The sequence below is a fragment of the Battus philenor genome, unplaced genomic scaffold (assembly GCF_028537555.1).
Source record: "Battus philenor isolate CCGP_79_NKW_IND1 unplaced genomic scaffold, ilBatPhil1.0.hap1 SCAF_9, whole genome shotgun sequence".
NCBI lineage: Eukaryota > Metazoa > Arthropoda > Insecta > Lepidoptera > Papilionidae > Battus > Battus philenor.
The window spans coordinates 10,881,301-10,901,284 of record NW_027181759.1 but is presented as its reverse complement, the minus strand read 5'-3'; the positions used below and the strand labels follow the sequence as shown (position 1 = coordinate 10,901,284).

The 19,984-nt window shown below is 31.6% G+C and overlaps 3 protein-coding genes and 1 pseudogene across 4 annotated transcripts; 1 reads left to right on the top strand and 3 right to left on the bottom strand.

The window, feature by feature from the left end:
• Window positions 1-1,786: 1,786 nt before the first annotated feature.
• On the bottom strand, window positions 1,787-2,840 carry LOC137932440 (gem-associated protein 6-like). The gene is made up of 2 exons (XM_068776057.1): window positions 2,576-2,840; window positions 1,787-2,302 (listed from the first exon to the last, which is right to left on the bottom strand). The coding sequence occupies exons 1-2, from the start codon at window positions 2,734-2,736 to the stop codon at window positions 1,972-1,974; spliced, it is 492 nt and encodes a 163-aa protein (XP_068632158.1). The 5' UTR covers window positions 2,737-2,840; the 3' UTR covers window positions 1,787-1,971.
• A 4,568-nt stretch (window positions 2,841-7,408) lies between these two features.
• LOC137932182 (E3 ubiquitin-protein ligase siah-1-like) lies at window positions 7,409-8,663 on the bottom strand (annotated as a pseudogene).
• A 2,842-nt stretch (window positions 8,664-11,505) lies between these two features.
• RpL29 (ribosomal protein L29) lies at window positions 11,506-14,336 on the bottom strand. Of its 2 annotated transcripts, none has more exons than XM_068775714.1 (4): window positions 14,255-14,336; window positions 14,063-14,117; window positions 13,893-13,957; window positions 11,506-11,663 (listed from the first exon to the last, which is right to left on the bottom strand). In XM_068775714.1, exons 2-4 carry the CDS (start codon window positions 14,097-14,099, stop codon window positions 11,544-11,546), a joined length of 222 nt encoding a protein of 73 aa, XP_068631815.1. In that variant the 5' UTR covers window positions 14,100-14,117; window positions 14,255-14,336; the 3' UTR covers window positions 11,506-11,543. The 2 variants fall into 2 exon arrangements, with proteins under 2 accessions (XP_068631815.1, XP_068631816.1); XM_068775715.1 differs by having other exon boundaries at window positions 14,219-14,276.
• Window positions 14,337-14,561: 225 nt separating this feature from the next.
• Window positions 14,562-19,876, top strand: Srp68 (signal recognition particle 68). The gene is made up of 6 exons (XM_068775658.1): window positions 14,562-14,786; window positions 16,347-16,468; window positions 16,778-17,005; window positions 17,433-17,618; window positions 18,255-18,385; window positions 18,807-19,876. The coding sequence occupies exons 1-6, from the start codon at window positions 14,690-14,692 to the stop codon at window positions 19,828-19,830; spliced, it is 1,788 nt and encodes a 595-aa protein (XP_068631759.1). The 5' UTR covers window positions 14,562-14,689; the 3' UTR covers window positions 19,831-19,876.
• Window positions 19,877-19,984: the final 108 nt, after the last annotated feature.

The window sequence follows — 19,984 nt, the reverse complement described above, 5'->3', positions numbered from 1 at the left end:
TTAAGAAAGTAACATTATTTTCCGGTCCCCCTATAGCACTTTCTTTTAATCTATAGCACTTCAGCTGTTGCTCGAAGTCCGTAGTCTATCAACAAGGCGATCATTTAAACGTTGGTCAGGACTCGCGGATTCGCAAGCAGGCGTTAAAATCTGATAGTTTAAATTATAGTTCACGGACTCCTCCGTTCCGTGAACTCGTTTCCGATGAATCTGTAAAAGCCGCAAGGCTAACAGCAAAAACTTCACATGAGACAATAGATAGTTTAAATGGTAGCTGCAGACTGTAAGGTGTAAGTACAGGTTGCCGCACATTATGATAAATAAGCTTTAACACATTTTTTATATGAAAGTTATTTTGTATTAGAGAGAACCATAGTAATCTTAATTATATTTTTGATGAGATATATAACCGGCAGAAAAATAATACATACCAAACTGAGCCAATCGCGGGAAAAACAGTCCTTTCCCGAGAATCATTTAGCATTAGGTATTTACTTATTAAAAAAAAACATCTAACCATATTAATATTATAGCAAAAAGATGTTAATGTCGTTTGAATTACTTTAGTTCGCCATTAGGACATACATATAAGAAATAAGTTTCGTCGTATCTTTTAAACATTATACAACTTGATTTGAAGTAGATTAATGGTGGTAGCTGTGTTTCGCATTGTTTACCGCACGCGCATTTATCAGCGGGCCTTCGGGGGCGGTACACTTCATTGCGCGACTACTGCTGCATAGCGGAAGTAGCTATACATTAGTCCCTTTCTTAGTTAGGATGGAGTTCCGCGAGTTAACGCCTGAATCTATGAGATACAACTTGATTTGTTAAAAGTGCAGAAGCTATAAAGTCGTGAATGCTCATTTATCAACATAAACCTTTAAATTTTTTAAACCTATTCATAAAAATCCTGTATCTATAAAATATATTCTATAAAGTGATTACCAATTGGATGCACACTGCATCCATTATTTTCAGACAACCTTAACAAGACTATTTATCCGCTTTAAACAAGGACATCCTAAGCAGCGTTTGCTAATCCAGGTCTAAAGTCTACCTTAAAGCCCTAAATAAATTAGTAATCCTAAATAGTTTATAATACATTTTTCACTTTAATCATAGAAACACTTAATAACCTACAGCTATTGTACAAATATTTTTAAAATAGTAGTGTATTGAAATAGGTAGGCCCACCAATATATTATATATATATAGGTGGGCTACCAACATAATTAAGGCATCAAGTAAGACTAAAATCAAAGAATGTTCAGTTATAAAGAGCATTGTTTTTTTAGATTAAATTAATTATACATTAGGAACATAAGGTCTATAGCAATTAAAACAAACAAATATAGTTAAGGTCATGGAAAAATTGCTGCATGCGGGCAGTGTAAACCGACTATCATGGAGATTTATAGGGAAGGCAGAGGTCTTTTAGCATGTGTCTATCAACTGATATGATGATAACTAAGTATTACTATAATATAAAAATACCTGGTCTAAATCTAAATGTACTGATAGTAGACCTTTTATGCCATAAAACATCCGGGCGTACATTACTAAAGCATTTACATGTACCATTGAACAGTAGTCATACATTTCCAATCCTTTTCCAGGATCTGATATCTGGTGTAATAATACTGCACTAGTAAGACACATCCTAACATAGGTACAGTACTGTATGGTATGAGTTGTAATCCTAAGTATCCAGGAAATATGTCCTGCTTGTCTTATAACTTTATTTTTAGTAATAAAAAAACGTCAATATTTAACCATGATTTTGTATATTTGAAAATGTCTATTGTACACTTAATATACATGATACTTTCATAAACCATATATTCATTATTTGAATTAAAGAAAACTAAATTTTATCATTAATTTTTGGTGTTAATTCAAATAAGGAAAATTTCAGAAATCTTAACATTTTTATGGATAAATAGCTTCTTGCATATACCTCATAATGGTTTAATAATCTCGTGGCATTTTTTCTAATATTTTTCTAATTTGCATTGCCACAATGGGATTATCAGTACAAATATCAGTAACTTTATAAGGCGGTAAAATTTGTACATTTCCAAAAACAATATTGTCACCAGACTCCGTCACTGGTAGTAAATTTACTTTTAACCAATTCAAGACCTTGTTTTTTCTCACAATAACATCTGCATTAGAATCTTCCAATCTTAGGAATGGTGTACCTCCACTGTTTTCATTTTTTTCATTTAAGTCTATGACTGCATGACCAGGTATCAAAGTTATTTGATAAGTATTTTCATGAGGTACTGCTAGAATTATACTGAAATAAAAGTATAATTCCATTTAAAATGCACATAATTTCTTTATCTTAAATTATAACTAACTCAAGACTTGGTAAACATTTTTGTGGACTTTTCAATCACAAATATAACTTAAATTAATATTTTATATACTTTAATTCCATTCTGTACCATATTTATTAGACATTTATCACATGTAAGCGTTCAGTTTTGTGCATATAAAAATCAAGTGTTAATCATTAAGATTAGTTACACAAAAAAAAATAAGCATCAATTTAATCATCATTTTTTACCTTTTAGAGATAGGGTCAATGGAATGTACAAAACCACAAAATGTAGTATTCTTTATGAGTTGTATAGTACAACATTTATTAATGAATTTCAAAAGAGCTTCTGGATCTTCCTTTAACTTTGAGTAGTTTCCTTGAACGGATATATCAATACCTTCATCCATTTGTAGCTAGAATATAACACATCAAAACGCAAAGAAAATTATTAGTCTTAGTTAAATTACTATATTTGCGATATTTATCGATGTAGAGCAAAACGATGTTTTGAAAGATTAATTCTGAACGATATCTATCGAGAATGCATTAAAAATTTATTAAGTTGATAATACAGAGTAAAAAAAATCTTTGAACAGATGGAACATGTTTTGAAATAGATTTTCACAGTATTGACTTTTTTAGGTATCCTGTTTGATGTTGTTATTAGTTATATTAATATTAGAAATTAATATTAACAGGTTTAGACGTATCATATTAAGAGTAAATAATTTATGTTTCATACTTCTTATATTTTAATTTAAATATTTCACTTTGACATCTCTGATTATACTTCTACATATATCTAATAGAACCGACATATACATATTTGTACAATTAAATAGAAAAATAAATAAATTACTTTTAAAAATAAGTAACGACGCATAACACTTAATTTTTAATTCTAGCAATAAATCTGGATAGGCTATATTGCAACCACATATCAAGACACACTTTAAAACATAGACTGAATGCTTTGTCGCGTGTTTTTTGTAGTTAATAAATTAAAATTTATTTATATTTTGAGGATCAATTGTTAAATATGTCTCTTTAACTGAACTGTCTGACGGCAACAAAAGGATAGAACGTACGTCTGTTTTTTTGCTTTAGACCAGTGATTCCCAGTGGTCTATATCGACCCCTAGGGGTCTATGACAACTTGCAAGAGGTCTACGTCAGCGAAAAAAAATTTGGGGATCCATGAAATGAAAATGGGGGTCCACGACAGTGGATCTCAACACATACACTGATAGTACCTATTTACTTACATCATACTATCGTATAATATCAAAACATTTATATTATTTATAAAAGTACCTATGAAGTAAAAAATTATTATATATGTTTAAAAAATTGTGTAAGTTGTAGGATGTTAGTATTCGCTTTGTGGTCGCGATACATTTTGAACTTGTAAAAACCTGAGAATCGCAGTCTCAGAGCTTCGCTACCTTGCACTGACTTGTTCAATTCGTTACTCTATAAATACGAATGTGGGACAAATACGTTTATTCGTTTCCTGAATCTTGAAAAGGAAAGTGCTAAGAAAATATTTTAAAAAATATAAACAGATAGTATATCACACAAATTATAGTGAGTCAGTGTTATTTTGTTTGAGAGTGCTGGAAAAAAGTAAGTATATTATTTTTTATTAAATTTTCTATTTGTACTCGTAGTTAGCAAAGATAGATAAATTTCGCCAATAATGACTTTAGTTATTAGTAGTTTAATGTTCAACAGTTCAATCATGCAAAATTACACGAGTACTCCGCAATAGTTTCTTTTTGAAAGTTTTAGCAATCGGTATTATAATTACAGTGCAATCTCCGTAATTCGAGCTAATTGTTGCAAGAAGATGTTCCAAGTATGGAATGTTTTCGGAAAAATCAAAAAATATTTTTAATATATAGCTGCTGGATTTTCTGTCTTATTTAAATAATTTAATTTTGCCTACAGATGACTAATGCCAAGTACAAATGTAAACAGTACAGCGTTGATTATTTGAAATTTGGCTTCATTCCATCATTGCCGGACAAACAATTGCCTATGTGCCTTTTATGCAACAAAGTTTTGGGCAATGACGCTATGAAACCATCTAAACAGCAAGATCATCTGAAAAGATGCCACCCTGATAAAACAGAGAACGATTGAAATACTTTCAAACACTCAAAGATAAACTACAGAAGAGCTTCGACGTCACAAACTAAAGATGATGGTTTGCGGGCGTCTTACAATATCTCGTTACTTATAGCAAAATCCGGAAAACCGCATACTATCGGAGAGAAGTTAATTTTGGGAACCGTTGAAGAGGTTTAAAAACTGTTTTACACAAACCTGCACCTGATATCATTAAAAGAATTCCCTTAAGCAACAATACTGTTGAAAGACGTATTGATGAAATGAGTTCTAATATTGAAAGCTTCTTATGTAATTATTTGCAAACGACCCATTTCTCTATACAACTGGACGAGTCAACTTTACCTGATAATGCAGCATTGTTATTGGCATATGTTCGGTTTATTATGAATTAAGAAATCGAAGAAGAACTGCTCTTCGCAAAAACTTTGATAACCGAGACTAAAGGTGAATCAATATTTCATGATTTGAAGGATTACTTCATTGAAAAAGCAATTCCTTTATCAAATATAATATCAGTAGCTACAGATGGAGCACCTGCCATGGTTGGACGTTATCGAGGATTTGTAAGCTATTTAAAACAAAATGTGTCAGGGGTGTTAGCAATACATTGCGTTATCCATCAACAACATTTAGTTGATAAAAATTTGAGTGTTAGATTGCATGAATCACTTCATCAAGTCACTGATGCAGTAAACCGAATCCGAAGCAACTTGTTGAATACGCGGTTATTTGCGCAGTTGTGTAAAGAAAATGACGAACACTTTCATCAATTACTCCTTCACACTGAAGTACGCTAGCTATCGAAAGGCTTATGTTTGACAAGATTTTTTGCACTTTTTAAGACTATTTTAGAATTTCTGGATACTAAAGATAAAATTTCAAAAGAAAATTTTATGAAGAGGAAAACAGACATCGCCTATTTAACAGATTTGTTAACAAAATTTAATATGGTTAATTTGCATTTACAAGGCAACAGCTTAAATTTGATTAAAACAAAGTCCATCTTATCAGCGTTTCTTGTCAGAGTTAAACTAATGAAGCAAAATTTTGGACGGGCCGAATTTTCTCAGTTCCCCAATTTAAAGCTGCCAGCAAGACGTTTCAACTTACGTTCAACATTTAAATGCCCTCTATTCAGATTCTGAATCTAGGTTTGAGGATATTTTGACTATGGTAATACCACCGTGGATAATTAATCCATATGGTGACATAGAAAAAACGAATGTCATAATACAAGAGGAACTGACTGAACTAAGTAAAAATGAAGAACTTAAGGTTCAGTTTAAAAACGGATATCAGCAATTCTGACTGCGAAACAACATACCCGTTACTTATCCCGTATTATGGAATATAGCGAGGAAATTTTTAATTTCCTTTCCATCGTCATACCTAGTGGAAAAGGGGTTCAGCGCTGTTACCAATCTCCTAACGAAAAAAAGAAACAGACTGGACATTATTAGGCGAGGAGATTTAAGATTAACCCTTACAAAATTGACGCCAAATGTTGATAATTTATTATTAAAGCATCAGGTTCATCCTTCTCACTAAAAATATTGACTTATTGCTTATGTTATCTTATTTAGTTTATTTTATGTTTATTTAATGTTACGTATATTTTACATAACAGATACAAAATTTTATTTTGAGTAGTTTTAATTTAAATTCAATTAATAAATGTATAAATTAACATGTATTTTTACTTTAAATTTTTAACACTAAACTTCACTACAGATAGAAATTTACAGGAAATCAATATCAGGTAAGTAGGGGGTCTACGACACCAAAAAGTTTGGGGAACTCTGTTTTAGACTATAGAAAAACATGATATTGATGTCATAAAATCTTTTCATCTCTTCCAACTCTAATTGTCGGTCAGCGTAATGTATAGCTACGTTGTGAAAATTAGTAATTGTTTAACGTTTTTATTTAAGGCATTAATATCGTTAATAATTTATTTACATTGTCTTTATCTCGACAGAACTATTATATTGTATATAACAAATTACAATAATTAAACACAAGTAATCTTATCATAGTTTTAATGATGATTAGCGAAATAAAACTCACTAAACTCAGTAATCAACCACAGAAAACCATTCTCTACATCAGGTTAAATTTAATAACAATTATGAAAACAATAGCAACAGTGCATTTTATATAGACTGCATAATATAACCTCTATGATAAACATGCTAAAGTGCTATAATTCGATCACATATGGTCAACATCATTACACACATTTTTCAACAACTTGTTTTTAATTTATAATAGTATATGAAAATTCATATACACAGAAAAAGATTTTCAAAAACATGTGTGAAGACTAATTGAACTTTTAAATGAGAAGTTCTACAAGACCCCATTTAAAATATTTGGTAGGAAAGATAGTATTATCGTAAAAAATTCAAATTTGTTATTTCTAGCAAATAGTTAATTAAAGAAAAATTCACCATGTAGCAAATACATATCTAGTTTATTGTTAATAATAATTTGCACAATGTTCAAATATGAGGTAATATTGATGGTAATTGAAATAATGATGCAGTATCACTTCTTAAATATATCACAATAATAATTATACAAACTAATATTACTACAAAAAATCATATAAAATATAAATAGAAGCATAGTTTAAAAAGACCCATCTGTTTTGGCATCATTTTTTTAAAATTGGAGACATTTTGCTGGGCCAGGACTCTAGTAATGTGGATTATTTGGCTGAGAGTCCTTTAAAGGGTTGATTTGGCCGTTTGTCTTGATTCTGTTTATTTGATTTATTATACTTATTCTTCGGGCAACTTGGTATCCTTTTGATATAGAATTTAAATGAAAACTTTTTATTTAGAATGAAGTGTGAAAATAGATTTAGAGGCATTATTCCACATTTTCCTTGGCGGTAAACACTATCTGCTTCTATACAATTATTAAAGCATTGGTCAATGAATATTACTTTCCTTCTTGTATCTTGTTTACTTATAACATGTATTTCATAAATATGTTCCTGAGCAACTTTTTTACTACCTATAAGCTGAACCACCCAATAAACAGTTTTTTGTAAAGAATCAATTTTCATTGTTACTGTGAAAAGTAACTTGTCCTGTGCCACCAAATACAGAAAACACTTATCTTCATGAATTGATACATCAATAAGTTCAACTTCAGTATCCGTGTTAATATTGCAATGGGTAGGGTGATGTTCTTTAAAATGTCCCATTATCTCTTGAAGACGCCCTAAAAAATTAATGAGTAGTGTAAAAGTTACAATATATATTATTTAATAATAACAAAAAACATTATTTGAGTTAAAGTAAACTACTTTACATTAAACAATGTTTTTGCAGTCGTACCTGTCCAGGAGCACTTGCCAAATATAGCCCCAAGAGGGCAAACCATAACTCGAAAAATACACTCTTTTAGATGTTTATCAATATCTGCAGAACGCATGGTATATACACATCCAAAAGGTTTGTTTGAGCATGGTACACTTGCCTAAAAAATAATGATTAAAAACATATTGTAAAGTGTAATTGATAAATTTCAAAGAACATACCTTTGCTATAACTTCTTCCAGTTGGAAGTTTCTCATATCAGTCATAGCTTGACGACACATTGGACAAATTTGAGGGTATAATTTTTTTGAACAAGAATAGCATATGCTGTGCCCGGATTGACATTGAAATATAGGGGCCGTCATTGTTTCGAAACATACAGGACATTCTAGTAAATCTATTGTTACACCAGTTATTCTGGAATAAAATTATAATATGTACAGTTTCTTACACAAAGCATAAAAAACGGTATAGTTTTCTAAGTACAGTAACTTTTTCATCTTAATATAATAAAATTAAAAAAGAAATGCTTACTTTTTGCCCACTTTTGCCTTGGCCATTTTGCACCTGTAAGGTTATCAATATTACTGAATATTAATAAATAAAAACGAAGCACATATAACAAAGATGAACTGAATTAAATCTTTAAAATATCTCAAAAAAACTTTTCCTGTTATTAAGGACGAGATGATTAGCATAAAATTAAGGTTAAAGTTTGTTTTTTACTAATATAATTTCTTAATTATTATTGTAAAAATTAGTCTTAAGAAAGATGAATACTCACTAATCTTTTAGTACGTAATACAGAAATGTAAAGTGACGAGTCTCATGTGAGATTGCAGTAGTAATGTGAACAAAATGGACGAAATGCTTATGCGACTCTACTGATATATAATCTTCTTATTAAACAAATGACTGTGAACTTTAATAAGTAGTACTAAAGTTTAGTTTGCAATAATACATGACAAAACTTTATTTACGGTATTTCACCTATTAATTTGCCAGTATTACAAGTACTAAATAATATTAAACAATTTATGTAAATGATTAATGAAAGTTATTCATTAACGCGAATTCGATATCATTTTTAGAATTTGCAAACGCCACTTGAGCAGCAGTGAAAGTCCGTTCCAAAAATAAAACTTTAAGCATCGCAATTTTAAAGAGGTCTAAACTTTACACCCACAGTACTCAAGCACCTCAAACAAAGTGAAATTATGAATACCAACAGGCACATAGTTTTTATCATTATCGAAACAAAATTTATTCTTTTTAATCCTTGTAATATTTAATCTTTAGCAGCAAATGTTATATTTTTTTGTTGCTCACATATTTATTTTTCTATATTAATTTTATTCGTAACGTTCTAGTCACGTTAGAAATATTATAGAAAAATAAATGCATATACATTATAAAATTATATATTTATCTTTTTTTTCTCTTTTGAAAAAGTTTCATTTATCTCTAATAAGGCAGGAATATAGTGATTTCACTTGTAATTAGCGCCGGATAAAGTGACGTGCAAGTCGGATGACTGCTCGGGGCGCTGATATTTAAATAAATTAATATCAAAATTATACATAATGAAGTTCTTTTATGATAAATAGCATTAAAAAAATATTCTGTATTACGTGTATAAAACAGAAATAAATAGTATACCCTAATTTTAAGTCTCCGTTCCTTCGTCATTCGAATTCCAAATGCACCCTTTTTGCAATTTTATATGTATATAAGTTTTATAGTAATAATAATCAATAATACATAATTCGTAAGTAAATAATTAGAATATTATTTATTAAACCATTAGATTTTCAAAAGTTCCTCATTTTGTTTCTTAATTCTTTACTTGTTTTTTAAAACTTGGAGTAGACTTAAACGTTTGTACGAAAAGGAGCCAAATTTTACCCAAAGCTCTTAAGCCTAGGAAATGGCTGTGCTCGTACTTCTGTAAACTTTAATATCTGTTAAACATGTGTAATCAGTGAGTACGAAAGGTAAAAATACGACAATGTAAGTTTTATGACCATAACAAGGCAACGTTGAAAAGCTAATTTTGCGATATCAACCATAATTATCTTTAGCCACGTGTGTGCTACACTGTGTTCGCCGGAAAGAGTGAATGTCAAAAATTCTCAATAATTTTAAAATTCACAGCTTAACTTATTGGGTTTGTAATGATAAATAATGCTCTTACATTTGTGGTGGTTTATGACGGATACGTTCTACTGCTCTTATCCGGCTGATTATTCTTGTTTATTCTAACACTTATCGTGTTAAAATTCGTTTTAAACCTAGATGTTTCTTTTGTCTCCGTACTGTTTGCATTTAGTTTTTACTTATAATTTATTGCGCCATTCAACACATACACTTAACTAGTGTGTATGTTACATAATATTATAAAATCATAGATCTCATTAAATAAATATCTTGAACACGTCATTGAAACATTGTACAGGGTTTAAAACGAAAAAATGTTTAAAAATGTCTCCCCAAGAATCCCTGGAAATGACTGAACATCTGTCCTGACCTGAAAATCTGTCCTATTCATGTAGATGCAAAAGTAGGATTTAAAGTGTTTTATTAATTCTGTTAGGCAAATATAGTATAGCAAAAGTAAATCAAACTGTAAAGGAATGTTGCCAACTTGCATGCGGTAAAGGGAACGATATGGTGCCCGTAATAGGTACTTATTGAAAGAAATTTAAAGCAGAATTGTAAGCACTACCAATCTGGCATTAGTTTCATCGTAATCAATTTTAAATCTCGGCTCTTGCAATCAGTCTAGCTAAATACTTTTCTTTTATCTACAAATTGCCTTTTTTTCAATCCTGTAAGCCTTTGGCGTTTTCAGGAGAATTGCTTTTTTTTAAATCTTTATATTTTTCACAGCAGAATGGAGCAATGTTTTGAGCCAATAGGCTGTTGGACGATGGGTCTCAAGAAATGGGATATTCTTCTAGTATTAATAGTTGAATTTCTCTGAGATTACATGTTTTAATTTATAAATTACTGCTGATACTACTACGTTTTTCTATTATTAATTTTACAAACAGTGACGCTTTCAAACTATAAAGTAACCTTTACAACCCTGTTCATGTTCTACCTCTTAATGTCTATTCAGCCTGAACAGTATATCTGGATATGCCAACTTCAACCCCTCTGTTTGCCTTAGTGTTTGGGCGCTTTTTTAAACTGTTAAAATTTGAGGTATATGTAACTAAAAGGCTGCCAGAATGCAGACTTATTGAATTAAAAATAATATCTATCTTTTTAAAACTTGGAAATAATTAGTTTTACCTAGCTATCCCCACATGGAAGTTAACAAAAAATTTACTTTTTTTCGTTAAAGAATTACTCTTAAATAAAAGTAGGATAAGTTACTTTTTAATACATCACCTACTTGTCCCGCCATTTTAGAGATTAGCCGGAACAGGGACAAGAATGAAATTTAAAAAAAATGGAAATTTGATTTATGCCCCATATATATATAGTCCTATGGATGAAGTAAAAGTAACAAATACTCATTACTATAGTCAATTTTGACAGAATTTTGCTAAGATAGCCATTACCTGCCATTTTTGGGCTTAACTTTGATGGAAAAGCCTGTGTGAATCACAAACGAGTGATGAAAATTTTTAAGAGGACTACACAATTATATTTTAAGAAAAAATTCAATTATACTGTGTATCAAGGGAAAAATGAAAAAAATTAAACTGCAACATATTTTTTTTTATTTCTTACATACTAAAAGTTTATTTCTTAGCCTTAGCTTCACGAGCTGCTTTTCTTTCAGCAGCACGAGCAAGCTGTTTAGCTGGTTTCAAGTTTCCCTTTTTGCAAAACCTCTGGTTCCTTAAGAATTTGGGGTCCATCTGTAACAATACATTAATTATTTTAAATTATTTAATGGATATTCTCAAAGATCATCAAGGTAGAGATTTATTTGGCATATCAATTTTTTTTCTTTGCACACAAGGATGTTTCCACACAGATCAACCAGCAACTCAAGATGTTTTGGAACACCTTTGACAAATTTACTACCACTAACATAAAATAATTACACACATAAAACTTTAATATTTTAGTAAGTATCTTGACATCTTTGCGAACATAATTTATTAATAATTAGTCTTTGTAATTTTGCTTTGTATGACATTTTATGAAACAATTGCAGAGATGTATGCCCACGTTTTTTGTATATGTATTACAGAAACATGTTATTTGATGTCTTTTGGCATGTTGATTTTCTAATTACTACTTCTATTAGCATGTAGCTTTTATATTTAATCAGATATTTTCGGAAAGCAAAAAAAGAATTGTTGACGCCTACATTTCAAAGATTCAAACTTCAATTATTCTAGACTTTGATGCGGCTGTCAAGTTCATAAGGAAACCGAAAATGCATCTAGTTTGTGGTTGCGTAATAAATCTCGATGCAAAAGAATATCCTTTTAAACTTTGTAAGGTTAAACAGATTGTAGGAAACCCTGCATCGAAAGAAAAAACGTAAACAAATAGGGATGTGCATCAAATTACCACAGCAAACATAGTGGTCAGCGTTTCACCTCTTTTATGTAACCAAACTATAATTTAAGGATGGGAAAAATTTAATCTAGAACCATGCTTAATCTATCTAGAGAAAATGTTATGACAAGAGTGTAATTTTATCAAAATTCTAACCTTCTCTTCTTTGTTGAATTCATGTGACATTATTACTAATTTTACTGGTTCAAATTACATATTAACAAAATTATGTACTTTTATTTGTTTGCCTTTTTTAATTATTAAAATGTTAACTGGTTTACATACTAAATATCCAGTAGTTAATCTTTTTTCTTGAAAAAATTTCTTGCATATTTTTGGTATTGTAGCACATGTACACAACTAAACAGATGGCTGAATGTATAGCTTTGTCAGTAAAAGCTTAAAATCTTTATCACTTATTACCAATCACTTGCATAAGAAAATGTGACTAGGCAATAAATTCTGGCAGTACAGAGCCTGCAGACACTGGTAAAAAACAATAATTAATTTTATTAAGGTAGATGTATTTTACTTTAAGGCAAGTTGCAATTAAGTTTGCATCATATAATTAAAACTGTACTAAGAGTAAATACTGTTTTCACTTGACATGTTTTAGATAGTTGCACCATGTGTATGATGAATATTTAATGAGCAAAACACATACAAAATCTTTGTTGTATTTTGTGACAATAAACTAATAAAGTCGGCACCCTCTGGCTCCATTTGTCATATTGTAGAAGGCATGTGATGTATGTTGGGATGCTGTTTAAACGAACAGTTGTCTAAATAACAATTCTTTAACTCATTATGAAAGACTGCTCTGTACATGGCTACATTTGATTGCCAGTCTGACATGGCCCTATGTATCATGAACATTGCTTAATTTTAACTACCGTGCACCATGGTAGTTTGTGCTATTGGTTGTAAAGTCAAATATACATTTCTACTTTACATTACACACAAATTCCACTTCAAGAGGCTCCAAAAGTGTTTCATACAATCCTATACATATAACATGTCTGAAGAGTGGCTATTTGATTGCTCACATCTATGCCTGAAACACATCCTGCACTTCTTTCATATGTATAATAATTCCATGCATGTAGTGATCCCATTAGTTATTAACAAATCTTTAATGAAAAGTCACGATAATGCCAAATATGTTGTGTACATTTTTAAATGAATTGTGAATTTACACAGGACTAAAAAAGTTTTGCTAGTTTAAATATAATTAATTATCATTTCTTGTTTTCACTTAATTGATAATAGTAAATACCCTTAAAATAAATATCCCCACATTTTTAAGACCAACACCGACATTTCTCCATTAAATTGGTTGAATATGGTTGATACAATTTGTATCATTTGATAACAGTGGTGGTTATTTTGAAATTATAAGCATCTGACCCATTGGCTTCAATAGCATTAAATACAATACTCATTAACAGCTTGTTATATTGTTTACTAAACATTTGTATCTTTAGTAACGAAATACAAATGTATAGAGGTGTAATGCCTTCCTTAATTAAAGGTTGTTGTGACAATGTAAAATTTAAAGACTACATAAAACTACTTACACCAAGTGTTGATTCATGTCTGAACTTCTTGGGCTTTTCAATACCATTTCTATGGGCTTTACGGTCTGAAAGGACAAATATAAAGTTAAGCTAGTATTATGAAACATTATCCAAAAAACGGATACTAATAGAAGTGGAAAATAATATTTGCTGATAACATTAATACTTACTTTGGTTATGATTGGTATGATTCTTTGACTTAGCCATTGCGTTTGTTTTTCAAATCTGAAATTAAAAATAAGCACGTATGTATTAAATGCATTTCACATTCACCAAGTGGATAAATTCAAATACTATAAATAAGATACGATTAAACAGATATTTACAGAAAATATTTCGCTTTAGTCAAAAAGTTAACCTACCAAAGGCAAAACTTGAAAGAAAAGAGAAGTTAACCTATACGTCAAATCCATAAACTGTCATACGAGTTGATGACAGTTGGACTATCTTTTAATTTAACTCGATATTAACTTCTCGCTAGAGTTTATTCAAATAAGAAGTATTATCTTTTGATAAATTATTTTATGATAGTCAAACCGTATTTTATTTATATTATATTACATAAATCGTAGATTCAAGTTGAATATAAATGCATAAGTATATATATACATACGTGTAAGTTCGCCTTAATTCTGATATATTCTGTCCTTAATTGTCAAATGAGATCAATCTGTCATTCGGTATATGTCAAGATTTTTGACGACGTGTTTCATAGTACCATATTATCACAGATTCATTTAAAATACAGACCAATTTTGTAAATAAAAAGTACACGTAAAAAACTTTTATTATCCATCATGGGTGTTTTGGAAAATGACGGCGGTGAAAACATAGAGTTAACAGCGGAAAATGAAAAAACGGATTCAAAATCAGCAAGTCTCTTATCATTAGAAAGTATCCTTTTAAATTTATATGTACTAAGAGTATATTTATATTTGGGAAAATTAAAATATTTTTTAACTTTACATTTGTGAAGTATCAAGCTGATAAGTCAGTTAAATTTGCATATTTTAATTTTATACTATTATTTCATTTACTTCACATTTAACAGGTTTCAGGGCTTTAATTGGCAAAGTTTACAAAAAAATTATCTGGTCGTCTAAAGATAATTTTTTGGATCCAGCTTATACTGCTGCCCAAGTGGCATTTATAGATTCTGCAGATGTGAGGGGCTAAGGTGTAAACCTCTTTAAAGGTTGTGTAGCTCGTGGGCTTCCCGGGGAACTTTAGCTTGGGCTGCTACATTGTACAATTTCACATAAAATATACATAAGTTCTTTCCACTTTTTAAGTCATATTAACCCCTTGACATACAAATAAAATGTACATCAACTCATTTGAAGGATAGCATTTAATTTGGCTTGCTTGATGCACCAGTGATCACTCAGGGACAAGCTCAGACTCAGTGTGTTTTAAGTTTAAATTTACATTGCTGTATAAAATTTAATAACATTCATATATTATACTGTTAGTTTACAATAACAGTCTACAACGGCATATGAAATGTGTGACAAGTCAGAGCTGTCATTGTATGTTAAAGGGCTTAGATAGAGGCCATTGGTTGTATATGTAGCACTAATGGCAAACTTTCACAGTTACACATTGTTGTTATTACAGTTGAATCTAAAAAAAATAAAGGTATCACAGAAGCTATGGTAAAGAAAATTGAAACCATTATTACTTTTCCAAATTCCCTGATTATTGCTGTATATACCAGTGTTACTGGTATTATCAACAAACAATTTTTTGTTTTTATTATTGTAAATGAAAACCTTTCACAATCTTTGATATTATCTAAAAGTGTTTTCAAAAATTAGTATTCTTTCAGTTACTTGGCTACAAAAATAACTTGTATTATATTTATATTAATTTTTATAGTAATTATATTATTTATATATACTATATACTTTATTTATATTATCACATTTATTCTGCATTTGTAATATAGTTGTATTTTTTTTGTTTGCTTTATCATACTTGTTTCATAATCATTATTACACACCTCCTAGAGATTTCCAATAGGATTGGTTGTTTTGTGTGTGACCCTCAGCACTAAAGCTCTCAACAAAGTCTGCCAAAAAAGACTTGTCTATAAGTTCATCAAATCCAGTATATTGGACTGTCTGATATAATGCATAACATGAGACATTCTAGGCTACCTAACATTTAGTAATGACACTTAAAAACACTACCTGAAGTGATTTTAATGTTAGGTAAGAGCAATGCTCCCAGTTGACGATCTGTCAGACAGCCCAAGCCAAAACTTCCCCTAGAGCTCACATGTTTTGATACCAGTGTAAGAGATCTGCACCCTCTCCGCCTTGCCACTTGAACCCGTGGAAGCTGCAAGTCACTTAGAAGCAATGACAGTACTGTCAAAAGAAATAGTAAAGTGAAGAAAAATGTACAAAATGTTATTACTATAACTATATAAATATCTTTAACTTTTATCAGTATTTCGTATAACGAAGGATGCACAGCAACAGCATGGTCTTCGACATGGCGACTATCAACGGTACCGAGGATATTGCTCGCGTCGACTTCGACGTATGCGTAAAGTCCTTAAAATTCCACAGGTATGTCTGTTTCTTGATAATTGTCTTAAAGTGGAATAAACTTTTAGAGTAAGTAAATGATAAAAAAGTATATTGTTATTTTTTTAAACTTCTTACATACTATTCAATATCATATTCAATTCATCATAGACTTCAATTTACAGCAACATTGAGTTGAAATGTTATTTAAAGTCTATTTGCGTTAGTATGTTTTTAGGTTTATGTTATAATTATGCTTTTTCATTGATACATTCCAGGAATAACTTTTAATTTCTAGTCATATGTTATTCTTTTGCTAATTATAATGTAAAATTTAAAATGTAATTTTAGGGTGATAGGCGCCATTATCGACGACGCGATATAACTGCCGCGCATCTAACGGCAACTAATGCCGAAAATCGGTTGCTATGCGTGCCGCTTTTGCAAGCAGAGAGAGCATGGTCTCATGCTATGCAACTTAGGCAAGAAGCTAACACTGAACCAAGAAAGAAGTTTCACCTTGTGTCGAGACTAAAAAAAGCTTATGCCCATGCCCAGACTTTGTTGCAGTTATGTGAGGTAAAATTTTAATTTATTCCATAATAATCAAGTCCGCAACACTGCAAATTATGCATTGTCACTTTATGTCAAATAATTGGAAACATTTTGTATTTTTTGATCACAACACAGTTGTATTAGAATCTGGTACTTTAAGAATAGGTATAGCCTGTACCAGATGTGTATATTACAAAATTACCAATTTAACACTAACTGACAGAGATATACATGTGTATGACTACACCATGTACAAATATGTATATTTCAATAAGTGAGATATCCTTCTTATTAATAAATTAAAAAAGTATTTCCATGATCTGTCTACTGAGTTTTTACGATTTTTTTTAGATACAAAAAGGCTTTTCATGACAAGCCGACTCATAAACTTATGGTTTGGCAAATATAAATTATTTTAATATATTACATAAATGTGTGTTATGGGAAATAGAGTGGAGCCTGTGACGCACGAACGCAATTGGAGGCCAGTGCTTATGCGGCGTGGCTAGGAGGCGTGCTTCTCTTGGAGTTACAGCAATGGCGTGCCGCTGCCGACAGCTTGCAGCGTTCCCAACTCGTGCTCGATAAACTGTCTGCTGCCTTGCCAGAAGACGAGCGTCATGTTTACAAACAAAAGGTAATATTTATGATCATCATTTGAGCCATAGGATGTTCGCTACTGAACAATGGCCTCTCTTATTGATTTCATTAGGACTAATGGAAATACAAAGCTTTCAGAGGAGAAACGTCCATTGCTGTACATGCCTCGCTCATATATTTACAATAGGTTGGAAGCGGCCTTGCATCTTTCAAAGCTTTTAAAAAGGTCTTCAGGCAACTTTTGGTGGACATCTAGTCTCTCTATTATTATTTTATTTCCACTACTAAATCCCGAGGCCAAACTGCCATTTCAACTTTTCAATCGGCTGGTCTCCCCATTTCCAGGATCTCCTTATTTAGAAATTCGATCTAGTTGATAAATATCGAACATAGCCTTCTACGTTACTTATTGAGCAACTGTAAGCTTGTCAATGAGGCCCAAAGTGTGATACTATGTTTCACTGCCATAAATGTCAGTCATTATCACTTTTAAATAATTTTACAAATAAGAAGTTGCAGCAGAAAGAAAACCAACATTTCTTCAAGAGAAATTTTCTGAAAAACCCCATACAGAATAAAAACCTTAATTCGGTGAAAAAATCAATTATATCGTAATTATAAAGTAATTCAAAGTTCTCCTATAGGATTTGGAATTTTTTTAATCCGTTTTAAGGTAGAAGAGTTAAAGCCAAGCTTGAGATACTGCGCGTACAACATTGGCGACCAATCAGCGGCCGGCGACTTAGCTGCTATGCGCGGTCAAGGACTCATCGAGAATCTGGACACGCTTATGGCACAAGCTAAGTATGTATCTCACTGTAAGTTATGAAATAATATTCTTGAATAAAATTATCGGGCACTACGAAAACTTTGTGTTACAAACCTTGTGCAAGCAAACACCCAAGTTTGCTCATTGATGCTTTTCTCCCATAATTACTAACTGGAAGCTGTTTGTAAAAAGTGACAATTTTGTAGTCCACCATACATTTCACTTAATTCATAGTATAGAAATGACCAACCAGTTAACTAATCAATATTGTATATGCACAACATTAATATTGATGTAACTGAACACTTGATATCAGTTATTCGTCCACCATTGTACTTACTTCGGCAGTACATATGCTAAATACCCATCCACCTATGGAAATTTATAGTAAAACAGTTGTAGGCCAGTCCTTAAAGTCATAAATAAAATAACTACGTGTTTTTATTTATTTTCAAGAGAGTCTCGCTCTGGAATAATGCACGAAGTGGAATGGCGCGGTCGTCGCGTTACTGTGCGCCCGGAGAAAGTGCGACTATTCCTCATTGCACTGCAGGATTACGACAAATCGGCAGAGAAAGCGGACACCGTTGAAGCCAAGATCGAAATTCTCGAAAACATCCTCATGGACTGCAAGGATGCAATGTCTGCTATTAAAGACGAGATAAAGAATGATCCCAAGTTGAAATCCGGATCTGAAACTCAAGTGTCGAGTATCAATTACTTACTTTCTTATTTGATGTACTTACGTCTCATGCGTACAATCGAGAGGAACAATTTATTGGTGCAGCAAGCTGAGGAAGCTCGCAAGAAAAACGCGCAAATAGATGGCAAGAAAGTCCGCCCGCAAGATTTGACTAGATTGTATGAAATAATTCTGCAGAACTACACGGAGCTGCAGCAGTTGCCCGGATTCGAGAATGACGCGGCTTACCAGAGAGAAATCGAGTCTGCTATGAACGCTTATCGCGCCTTCCGTTGCTACTACATCGCCCAAGTGCTGACAGGGCTGCGTCGTTTTAGAGAAGCGCTCGCCATGTTGGAACGTAGCAGTAACTATACAAAGGAGTCGATGGCCAGGAAGATCAATGATAAAGTTTTACAAAACAAATTAGAATCGCTGGAGAAGGATATAGAGAGCTGTAAATTCATAGTGCATGCCGACTCTGTACTGGAAGATGAGGACGAAGATGAAGAAACCAAATTCACAAGCGGAAAGACATACAAAGACAAAAAGCCTTTAGTAGACCGTCTTGATGAATATAGAGAAGATTCACAGGTCCTGACCAAAAATCCGAACATTTATAAACTACCTCCTCCTATGGAGGCAATACCTTGCAAACCACTGTTCTTCGATCTCGCATGCAACTTTATTGAATTCCCCAACTTGGATGATAAGACTGGAGCGGCTAATAGTAAGAAGCAAGGCGCCGGAATAACTGGACTTGTCAAAGGCTTCTTGGGATGGGGCAGCGAAAAGTAATTTATGTACCATTATACAATCTTCATTAAACAATGTTTAAACACGAGTTTTAATTATTTTTTATAGTTCCTTGCACTTGTTCAAAACATTATAAGACACTATCTTTTTATCCCCACTAATTTTAGCTCTTTTAGAATGTGTAAAAATATTTATT